Here is a 12,565-nt window from a genome sequence, read left to right on the forward strand (position 1 = left end):
ACACAGGTCAGTAAAACTTAGGTCTGTTTAGGCATGTATCTTTGATATTATCGTAGATTTTGTTTGGTGGGTTTCATTAGTTTTATTATTGATTATGCACTTATTGTTTTCCACGAATATATTCTGTCTCACAAAGCATTGAGAAGCACTAAATAGGCCAAGGCCAAGAGAAGTAACAAGCAGTGTGTATGTCATCTCAGATAAGAGTACTAAAAAAAAAAGATAAGAGTACTTTTGAAGTCAAGTGTATAAAGAAAGGAGTCAGATGTTGGGAGGGCAGATGATCTTAGAGAAAGTGTTTGATGGGGCTTTTGATTATTCGCTCGAGCCAACAAAGTGAGACAAAGTAATTTTGCTTGGCACCTGAAACCTTTGCTTCTGAGGTTTTTTTTTTTTAAACAGGCTGTCCATTAAAAGCCATTATATTACAAAGTAAAGTGCATGACTGTTCAATGCTCACGTTCAAATAAGTAGGCCGCAAAAACCAAAGCAAGGCTGTAAAACACTAACCATATGTTTGTAAAATATGAATCTCATTGTGTTTTATACCTTGCTGCATTAAATGTATTATAATTTTGCTAGACCATTTATTTCATGAAACAACACTTAAATCTAAACCATTTAACCTTTAAGATTTATACCTTTCTTGATCAATGTTATACATATAAGTTAATAGTTCGTAAACAAAAATGTTGCCCGCACATGTTGCCTGTTCGCCATAACAGTGCTAATCTTAAAAAAATTAAAGGCTTCTGTAAGCCATTTCCTTTCTTATGACACATTTACAAATGTACAGTAATGAATGTTCAGTGATGTACATAAAATGTATCTTTAATGGTAAGTCAATTATTTTTACAGTATTAATAACTAAAAAGCAATACTTGCATGTGCCATTTATTAAATAGTTATAATAATTTATAATTAATATAATTATTTTCCTGTTTTCTATTATTCCTTTTTACCTTATATTTATACCCTACTGTTTGTGCTAAAGAAAATGTGTAACACATCAAATCATGCGTGTGTGTGTGTGTGTAATATATATTTATTATATATGTAAACACAGAACAAATTAGAGACAAACAGAAAAATACAGGCTACAAAGGTTAAAAGAAATACCCTAATAGAAAACTGGAAAAGTATGAAATATTTAATAAATTGCATTATAGAATATTATTGCTTTTTTAGTTTAACCTAATAAAATCTTTCTAAATATATAAAAAATACCGTGATAAAAACGCAATGAGAAACGCTAACTAAACATAGAGGTTGCCAAGTCCGCGACCTTCAGGTGGGTCTCGAGTCTCGACCTCAATCGTCACGCCCACGGAATGTTGGCTAATCTGAGGGTACTAAAGATCTGACGCGAGTCTAATTTGGCTACTTTTAAACAGTTTTCGCGAGTTAATTTTTTTAGTGGGTTAAATGTGGTAGGATTTTGATCGTTAGTAGTTGGGTATTTGGGCTGTGAATCGTCATCGGAATGCTTTTGGGTTAGTTTTTAATGGACATTGGGCTGGTTTTGTTACGCATCTGGCAACCCACGCAGCCGCGCGCACAGAAGTTCAGGTGACGGTGCGTCATTGAGATACGCTATAAAATTAGCGAAACTAAGGTGAGTTTCTAAATAATATCGATAACCTTATTTTGACTCGATCATTATTGCTCATTTTGCGTTGACATATGATTTTTTTGGCAAAGTTTAGCAGAAAGGTACCGAGAGGTGATGAGTTGCTGAAGTAAGTTGCTGAATATGGATCCACTCTTGCCTGCTTTTTTGCTACGTTAGTGACGAATATAGAGATTTATATTTATATATTATGAGCAGAATATAGGTATAGTTTTATGGTAAATCTCTTTCTGTTTTTTTCTGTTTACCACTCCTGCCTTCAGTTAAAAGTGAAACTCATTCCTGTACTACTACTGTCTGGATGTGGTATTTTGCTGCATCACATCTTTCTGTTTATTACTCTTTCTGTTTCAGTTTTAGCTGTTGTTGGGTTCCTCCTGTAAAATGGCAGAAGCAAGTGTTCCTTTGACCCGGGATCAGTTCATCTGTTCAATCTGTCTGGATCTGCTGAAGAAACCTGTGACCATCAACTGTGGACACAGTTACTGTATGATATGTATTAAACACTACTGGGATCACCAAAAGAGAGTCTACAGCTGCCCTCAGTGCAGACAGACCTTCACTAAAAGACCTGTTTTAGGTAAAAACACCATGCTGGCTGAAGTGGTGGAGATACTGAAGAAGACTAAACGAAAAGCTGCTCATTCTGATCACTGTTATGCTGAACCTGGAGATGTGGAGTGTGACGTCTGTACTGAGAGAAAACACAAAGCTGTCAAGTCCTGTCTGGTGTGTCTGAACTCTTACTGTCAAAATCATCTTGAACGTCATGAAGAACTTCACTCTGGAAAGAGACACAAAATGACTGATGCCACTGGACGACTACAGGAGATGATCTGCCCTCAACATGAGAAACTGCTCGAGATTTACTGTCGTACTGATCAGCTCTTTATTTGTTATCTGTGTATGATGGACAAGCACAAAAATCACAATACTATAACAGCTGAAGAAGAGAGGACAGAGAAACAGGTAAGAGCTGAAAGCACTGGGTAATGGTTAAACAGTTCTGCTCCATAGTATTTGCTTCATGATCATCACACTATCATTATTTCCACATCTAAAAGAAACAACTGATAGAAACACAGAGAAAATACCATCAGAGAATCCAGGAGAGCCAGAAGAAGCTTCAGGAGCTGAGAGATGCTGTGGAGACTCATAAGGTGAGTTTTGATCAGAAGAACAACTGTTGTTTGTGGTAACAGACTGTGTGATGTACTAGTAAGAGCTTAGTGAATGCTGCTGATTCTAATGCTCCTCTCTCTGTGTGTCCTAACAGCGCTCTGCACAGACAGCAGTGGACGACACTGAGAGGATCTTTACTCAACTGATCCGATCCATTGAGAGAAGACGATCTGAGGTGACACAGCTGATCAGAGATCAGGAAAAGACTGCAGTGAGTCGAGCTGAAGGACTCTTGAAGCGACTGGAGCAGGAGATTGATGATCTGAGGAGGAGAGACGCTGAGCTGGAGCAGCTTTTACTCACAGATGATCACATACATTTCCTCCAGGTAACAGAGATCTGAAAAACACAACAGTGATTTTTAGGACGTTTTACAGAGAGTGTTTTCTAAGAAATGTTTTTTTGTCATCAATTTATGTTTGTGTTGTTTGTCTTTGTGTAGAGTTTCCAGTCTCTCTCTGTTCCTCCTGGATCTACAGACTCACTCAGCATCACTGTCAGTTTTTTCAGCCATTTTGATGATGTAGGAAAATCTGTGTCTCATCTGAAAGAGAAACTGGAGGATTTCTGCAGAGAAGAGGTTGAAAAAATATCAGATAGAGGTAAAGCACTAAATTACTGAGCTTATTAATGTATCAATTTATTTCATATACATTTATAACTTTATGCAATATACAAAAGTTTTTTCTTGAATATTGCAACTCAAGATGTTTGTTTTTCCACAGTATCAAACAATAATATAATTGAGCCCCAAATCAGGAAGGAGTTCCTACAATGTAAGTTGCAATGAACACAAGCAAACGCACACCAACACACATAATTACATTCTTCAAATCGTTACAAATGTGTCTAACAGTTTATTGTTTTTTATGGCTAATTGTTTTTTTTATGGTGTAAAAGAATACGTTTTTGTTTATATATTTGAAGCGTTATGGTAGTGTTAACTAATAGCCCCATTAATAATTTAGAACTAAAAAAGCACACACCTATACTCACATACAAACATAGCTTACACAAGACCCCTCTGCTTTGTGTCGTGGTCCTGATCAATATTTATTCTGCGAATCTGCGATAACAACTTGCTGGTCGTACATCCCTTACTTAAACCTAACAAAAACATTACAGTTCTTCTCTTTTTTTCCTCCATCAGGTTCCTGTCAATTCACAATGGATCCAAACACGGTACATCAACTTCTGTGTCTGTCTGAGGAAAACAGAGTGATTACTTGCACTAAAATAGATCAGCATTATCATGATCATCCAGAAAGATTTGAGCTTGATCCTCAGGTGTTGTGTAGTGAGAGTGTGAGTGGATGCTGTTACTGGGAGGTTGAGTGGAGTGGTGTGGTGTTTATATCAGTGTCATATAAGAGCATCAGCAGGAAGGGATGGGGTAATGAGTGTGTGTTTGGATTTAATGATCAGTCCTGGAGTTTGTGCTGCTGTGACACCAGTTGTTCATTCTGGCACAATAACATTGAGAGTAAACTCCCAGTAGTGCTCAGATCTTCTAGAATAGGAGTGTATGTGGATCACAGTGCAGGATCTCTGTCCTTCTACAGCGTCTCTGACACAATGACCCTCATCCACAGAGTCAACACCACATTCACTCAACCTCTCTATCCTGGGTTTAGATTTACTTATGATTTGAGACTATCAAAAGTAAAACTCTGTGAAATGGACAGTGTAGCTGATAAAACGTTTTAAAGATCAACTATCGTTTGATTGATGATTTTACATATCCTTTGGTGTGTTAGTATTAATTAGTACATGTTAACGATATGCAGAAGGTACATACATCAAGGTAAATGATGACGCAAGTTATCATTTTCAATGTAAATCTCTTTTCTTGGACTACAACAAACACACGGATTGTAGACAACAGTTTACTTCCTTGGACAAGATCGTATCATAATTCCTTCCTCCTGGACTCGCACAGCCTGCACAGCAAAATCTGGAACCTCAGAATAACTCTATAAGAGTTATTTTAACACTTTTAAAAGTGTTGGCACATTGACACTATACAGAGTTAAGAATCTAACTATAAATTGACACTAATCAGTGTTAAATATTTTTTTTTGTAAAAAATTAACTCCCTCGGTGTAATTTGTTAACTCCAATGTAGTTTTATATTTTTTAATACTATGGTGTTAATATGGTAAATGTAAAGACAGAAACATACAGTACTGTTGGGACAAATGTTTTTATTTTTAAACAGTTTTTTTAATGTAACAATACAGCAGTAAAATCTACCGTTCTCATTATAAAACTGTTACGTTTTTTTTAAATGCCATCTGATCAACATTTATTTATGACAGAAAAATTGTCCTCAATGTGTCATGCATTTAAGTGTTCATTAAATTAACATATTAACATCCAAGACAACTAAAAAGCACATTCCCAATGTATAACAACAGTACAGATATTTATAAATAAAGTTTATGGGGCTTCAGTTCATACAAACAAGCAAGTTTGACTTAATTTCAATCCAAAATCCATGTTTGTCTTCACATAATAACAGCAGAATGATAAACCAGTAGCTGTAAGGTCCTCAGTCAGACCTTCAGACTGGATATTAAAGTTTCTGTTAATAAAACAAAAATAAAAGGGAAAAATGCATTATTAAAATTTAGAATTTACATACAGAACACATTACAAAATACTTTGAAAATAGTTATACATTTATGTTTTGCACAAAATACTCACTTTGTTATAAAATTGCTCTTCGTCTGAAGAAATTTTCATGTAGGCCTATTTCTGCGCTCCTCCAAAGTCCCCAAAGCAAATCTCCTGCACAGATTAACGGATTTTTTTTTTTTTAACTAAAACAGCATATAAAGCAAAAAACAACAAAAAACTCCCCAAAACATTATGAGTATGAATTGCTCCACCTGAAGCTAAGACCTAAATTCAGCTGCAGCATTCATATAATGACAATAACGCATGACTCTTCAGTGTTTCCCACAGATCTGAAATTTACTTGTGGTGGTAGCTTGTGAAAAGGGCAATCATTATATCCACCGACAAAAAATGGTCTACTATACATGTGACAAAGAACTAATAATGTGTGACACAATACTTTGATTTATTAAACATTAATATTAATTTCACATTATAGTTCATTAATCTAACCACCCCAAACTTTCTTTGCCATAAACAAAGCTGACACTGTTTGTTAAAGCACCACGAAAACACTTTGTTTTTGCACTGATATATGAAGCAATTTGATGACCCCTTTTATCAAACTCAATATAATACAATACTATGTACAGTGTATTAATAGACAGTGCAGGTCTATAGATTATAAATGTGACTGATGTTATAATGTTAATAATTTCTATTAGTTAGGCACTTTTACTGCTTCTGCTTTCTATTTCTCTTTTGCTGATTAAAAAAGCTTAATCCACTCATTATTTCAGATTTAAAAGTCTACTTGCTGTCCCGATGACAGACTTTACATTACAGTTTTGCGTTTTTTATATCCTGAGTCAGCTAGAGCTTTGCTCATTCAGTATTAGCACTGCTTTTTGCTACAATCTCTGTGCAAACTGTTTAGATTTTAGTAAAGATATGGTCTATTAATTGTAAGATTATAAAAAAATGGGATAAAGAAAAAATGAAGCGGCGCGTGGTCGTGACAAGAGCCAGCTGTTATCGCCAAAGAAACCGGAGGCACGCTGAAACAGCCCTCGAGCTTTGCGCTAGCAGCCGTTCTCCGATCGACTCGGGTTTTACACACAATATTAATCAGACTTGGGACCCGAAGTAATGAACTTGGACCGACCCGGACCCTACTGACCATTTAAAATATAAACCCGGAACCGTACGGGTCCCGCGTCCTTATTGAAGAAAGACCTCTAATGGTAAAACTCTGCTCAAGTTCAGAAACATGAAAGGATACAATGTGACACTGAGGTTGCTTCGCGTCGCACCCAGTTCATTGAGAAACAGAGAGCACGTGAACGCACACTCAACGGGAGAGACACAATGTGCTTGCACGCAAAATGAAGCCAACTTGGATGCTATAAACACATATGCACATAAGCATATGCGACCATTTTGGTCGCAGTGTAGTTCCCTGGCTGCTCAGTTACCTCAGTATGTGCTGCAGTTGATCCAGTTTGCCGCGCTGGATGATGAGTTTATGACCCGTGCATCATCTTCACGGTCACCCGGCCCCCACCTTTCTATCTCGCGCGCGCTCTCTCTCGCTCGTGCTCTCTCTCTCTCTCGCTCTCTCCAAAACACGGGTCATCCAGTCGAGTTCAGAAAATACGGAAATTCGTAAAGTGATTTTTTTTACCTGGGCGGGTCGCAATTTACCTGGGCACCCCGCCCAAGTAGAGCCTATGTATGGGAAACACTGCTCTTAATGTTAAACTTGATACTAACAGCAATATAAAACATAACACCTCACATCTCTCAAATGTTATTGATCAAAATTTTATTTATTGAACATTTACGTACCATTTACCGTGAAAGAGATGACCTTCTTCTTGAACTGTATCATCCAAAAACACGGTTCCGCGTGTGCTGTTAAAAGTGGGAGGTCTTCTCTATTTAACACCCCAGGAGTTAACAAACTCCACTAACAAAACACTGTAGGAGTTGATTTTTTAAAAAAGTGGTAACACTCTGTTTTGACACCAACTCTTTATTTTTATAGAGTTAAATAAAATAGTTTTAACTCAATCCAGTGTTAAATTAACTCTGAACTTTTTATATTTCCATTAACAGCGTAATTTTAAAGGAACACGCCCACATTTTGGGAATTTAGCTTATTCACCGTATCCCCCAGAGTTAGATAAGTCCATACATACCTCTCTCATCTCCGTGCGTGCTGTAACTCTGTCTGACGCAGCCCCCGCTAGCTTAGCTTAGCACAAAGACTGGAAATGCATGGCTCCAGCTAGTATACTGCTCCCAATAAGTGACAAAATAACGCGATCATTTTCCTATTTATGTGTTGTGATTTGTATAGTCAAACCGTGTACAAATAACAAGGTGATATGAGACACAGCGATCTTTTAACAGTATACATACTGAGAACTATATTCTCTGAAGACGAAGCACTGCCGCATGGGCGGAGTGATTTGCACAACTCTGACCGAATTCTCTGCTCCTCACCAGGGGCTTCTCGTGTGCTGCGAGCAGATCACTCCGCCCATGCGGCAGTGCTTCGTCTTCAGAGAATATAGTTCTCAGTATGTATACTGTTAAAAGATCGCTGTGTCTCATATCACCTTGTTATTTGTACACGGTTTGACAAATCACAACACATAAATAGGAAAATGATCGCGTTATTTTGTCACTTATTGGGAGCAGTATACTAGCTGGAGCCATGCATTTCCAGTCTTTGTGCTAAGCTAAGCTAGCGGGGGCTGCGTCAGACAGAGTTACAGCACGCACGGAGATGAGAGAGGTATGTATGGACTTATCTAACTCTGGGGGATACGGTGAATAAGCTAAATTCCCAAAATGTGGGCGTGTTCCTTTAACTCTGCTAAATTTGCTGTGTGTAAGTTTACTCCTGTTAGCATTGCATTGTGAGCGAATCTTTCAAACATGGTAAGGAGCGTCACATTTCCGGCTGACGTCAGAGGTATTCAGGCCAATCACAACTTACAGATTAGCTGGCCAATCAGGGACACAGAGCTTTTCAAATCGATGAGCTTTGTACAAAATCAATGTGTTTGAGGATATCTGGAGCTACAAAAATATGTACGTATGTTGAAAATATTGTTGTTGCTGTTTTTTTACCATAAACCACGCAAATATATTGTATTATACTTAATATACTTTAATGTTTGAGTTCCATGAAGAATCTGTAACATGAGATGTTGTAGAGTTTGTTATTTTCCAATCGATAAGTTGAAGTCATGTTATTAAAATAATAGTATTAAATTCGTATTGTAATGTTAAAGTAGAAAAACTTTGAATGTTAGATGTAGGAATACAATATCATAAATTGCCACCAACAGCACAGATACTTGTATTGCTACTTGTTACTTGACTGGGCCAATAAATAATTTTTACAAATGTAAATACAACAAATGAAAACAAGACAGACATTGTATTGTTTTATATAAAACATTCATTTGCTCACTTAAAGGGGCCATGGCATGAAAATCTGACTTTTTCCATGTTTAAGTGCTATGATTGGGTCCTCAGTGCTTCTATCAACCTAGAAAATGTAAAAGATCAACCCAGTAACTTAGTTTTGGTAAACCATTTTCTACAAGCACATGAAGAAATAGGTCATTGAAATTTGGCTCTTCTTATGATGTCATAAGGAGCTCTTATTATAATAATACCACCCCTTAATCTGCACTATCCAACCACATCACTGCCATTTAGTGCAGAGAAAGCACAATTGAGTTTTAATTGCAACAAACCAACATCATTGTGATCAGTGTTTGAATTTCATCAGCTCATTTGCTTTTTAAAGGACACACCCAAAACGGCACATTTTTGCACACACCTACAAAGTGGCAATTTAAACATGCTATAATAAATTATTTATATGGTGTTTTGAGCTAAAACTTTACATATGTGCTCTGGGGACACCAAAGATTTATTTGACATCCTAAAAAAGTATTGTGCCATGGCCCCTTTAAATAGTTTATTTCACATTTAAAGTACTGGTTGAAAACACTTGACTAAAATGTTTCAAATACTGATCTTAAAACTCTTAACGTGTGTGTTTAAATGTTCGAAACCACTCTTGCTTTGCTGTCCAAACATGAAGCAGAGAACAATAAACACACACACACACACACACAATAACTGACACAAAACTCATGAAACACTGGGGTATTTATACACGAGATGATTGAGATATGACAGACATATGACAGCTAACCCAAAAGACTACAAGGACCCAGACAAAAACTACAAAATACAATTTTAAAATAAAAGACATGACACCGAACACAAACACCTGAGTTTTGTAGACAAAACTTTTGCCAAACGTATACATTTCTTTTATTAGAAAACTAAAATTGTATTCAAAATATTATTTTTAAAATGCATGACTTTTCCAACATTGAAGAAAAAACAGCCAATCAGAGCCTGGAATAGAATGTGTCTTCTCCATTATTGTTTAAAATGCATCTCAGACAAGCTTCCTGATAAAATGTCACAAGATTAATTTTGAAGTCTGGCTACACTGCAGGAAATAAAATATGACAGAGTTTTCATTTATTTTGGATGCATTTAGTGACAACATTATTCTTATAGTTGTATTATAGTTTTGATGAGTAAGTATAAATACAGAACAAGTGTGTGTTTCCAAATTTGTATGCGTATATGACATCACACATAACTAAGCAAGCATTCAGTCGATTTAAAGTTTTCTTTTAAATGAATAAACATTTACATTATTAAACAACTGACACACCTCAAAGAGGTCTTTGCCTAAAGGAAGATACTGACAGAAAGTGAAGAAAAGCAATATGGGTAAGACACAGTAGGTGTGTGTGCTGTGAGACCTGAATGTCTTCTAAGACTGTATTATGAATGTAAAAATGTCTAATGTAGTCCAAACATAGGCTCTGTCTGAAGACTTCATAGGCAGCGTAATGAAATTCTGTTTGAAATATAAACAAAGAGCGCCTTTGTAATAACTTATCCCATATTTGAAAACTGCAATACTAATTTCTCACTAAAAATGCAATCAAAATGTGTAAAAAGTAAAAAATATAACTTTATTGCACTAAATTTATGATCCAGACCCTTTTTTGGCTGCCATTGTAATTTTTCGAACTTGACCAGGCCCGACCAATCACATTCCCAGCGCACGACCATGCATAGAATTGTGGGACAGGACGATGAAGGCATCTCAGGAGTCAGGAAGTAAAGCAAACGTGCCTTGATGCCTTGAAATGATGATATTTGCCTTGGACACATTTATTGAACCTATAACATCTGTTTTGTGATTATTTAGGATTTTGCCTGCACATTAACAAATAAATAAGAGATGTTTTGTTTAATGTAAGACTTGTTTTCTGGGAAGAGAAATGTACATCACAAGATTATATCTGAATCAACCACTCTGTTCTCAATGATTAATCTTATAATGGTATTGTTAGCATATCATTTAATAATTTATTTATAATTACATTTTTCTGCAGTACAAATCCCTCTGATTCTCAATTCTTTACACAGATAAAACCCTTAACTTGCAACAACAATAATAAAGTATTGCAATGCCATGTTTAAGAAAACGTTAAAGAAATACAGGTGAAAAATCATCACTCTCAGGTTGTTACAAACCTGTATAAATTTCTTTGTTCCGATGAACACAAAGGAAGATATTTTGAGAAATGTTTGTAACCAAACCGTTCATGGACCCCATTTTCTTCCATTGTATTATTTTTTCCTACTATGGAAGTGAATGGGGTCCAATGTTAATGCTTTTAGACATTTTTTAATAAAACCACGCCTCCCTCCTTCTGCTTCTTCATTGTGATAACTCCTCTGCTGAGGGCTTACGGAATAGTAAAGGCTGATCGAATGAACACTTCGGGATCTTACCGGAAGTAGCCTAGTACAGTGGTTCCCAAACTTTTTCAGCGTGCGGCCCCCCTTGTACGGTGCATTCCTTCGCGGCACCCCAAAGAAAATTTGTGACAAAAAACTGTTCTAAAATTCAACATTTTAATAAAAAAAATGTAATTATACAAAAAAGTAGTGCTTTTAGTAGTTTGAAAACCACTGGCCTAGTAGGTCATCCAGAAACTTTTCACCTGTTTTTGGAATACTATGAACTCTGACATACTACTTGCCTCTACTGCTTTTCGCCTACTATATATGGAAGGCGGTTTCGGATGGAGCCTCAGACGGAGACATGTTTGTCCTGTGGCGTTTACTGTAGCTTCATTATGTGTTTCGAAAGGGAGGGATGAGATGTGGACTGAGCCGTTGATTGCAGTTCACAATCTCACCACTAGATGCTGCTAAAAATCTACACGGTGGACCTTTAAAGGGCCCATGTCACAGGACTTTTTTAAGATGTCAAATAAATCTTTGATGTCCCCAGAGCACATATGTGAAGTTTTAGCTCAAAATACCATATAAATAATTTATTATAGCATGCTAAAATTGCCACTTTGTAAGTGTGTGCAAAAATGTGTCGTTTTGGGTGTGTCCTTTAAAATGCACATGAGCAGATCAAGTGCAAACACTGATCACATTGATGGTGGTTTGTTGAAATTGAAACTCAATTGTTCTGTGAATTATTTTCTCTCTGCACTAAATGGCAGTGCTGTGGTTGGATTAAGGGGTTGTATTATTATAATAAGAGCTCCTTATGACATCATAAGGAGAGCCAAATTTCAATGACTTTTTCATGTGCTTGTAAAGAATGGTTTACCAAAACTAAGTTACTGGGTTGATCTTTTTTACATTTTCTAGGTTGATAGCAGCACTAGGGACCCAATCATAGCACTTAAACATGGGAAAAGTCAGATTTTCATGCCATGGCCCCTTTAATGTAAGAGTGAACAAACTATGTTGAAGATTCTGTAATGCCACACAGAAAAAAATATATACATACTGCCACCTAATGTACAGTTTGCTGTAAATAAAAAAATGTGAGATCCATTCATTCATTTATTTAAAGTTATTTGAAATTCATTATTTCATGTTTATAGTTATAAATTACCAAAAGTGCAGCTGATGATAAGTTATTATTTAATTAATAAAATCCAGTATCCAATTCAGAGAACAGTTACTTAATAATTTACTTAATAT

The 12,565-nt window shown here is 36.2% G+C and overlaps 1 protein-coding gene across 1 annotated transcript; it reads left to right on the plus strand.

The window, feature by feature from the left end:
• Positions 1-1,336: 1,336 nt before the first annotated feature.
• On the plus strand, positions 1,337-4,526 carry LOC129442969 (E3 ubiquitin/ISG15 ligase TRIM25). The gene is made up of 7 exons (XM_055203310.2): positions 1,337-1,615; positions 1,985-2,599; positions 2,695-2,790; positions 2,907-3,140; positions 3,255-3,414; positions 3,538-3,588; positions 3,963-4,526. The coding sequence occupies exons 2-7, from the start codon at positions 2,015-2,017 to the stop codon at positions 4,517-4,519; spliced, it is 1,683 nt and encodes a 560-aa protein (XP_055059285.2). The 5' UTR covers positions 1,337-1,615; positions 1,985-2,014; the 3' UTR covers positions 4,520-4,526.
• The last annotated feature ends 8,039 nt before the right edge of the window (positions 4,527-12,565 follow it).

The sequence above is a fragment of the Misgurnus anguillicaudatus genome, chromosome 2 (assembly GCF_027580225.2).
Source record: "Misgurnus anguillicaudatus chromosome 2, ASM2758022v2, whole genome shotgun sequence".
Classification (NCBI taxonomy): domain Eukaryota; kingdom Metazoa; phylum Chordata; class Actinopteri; order Cypriniformes; family Cobitidae; genus Misgurnus; species Misgurnus anguillicaudatus.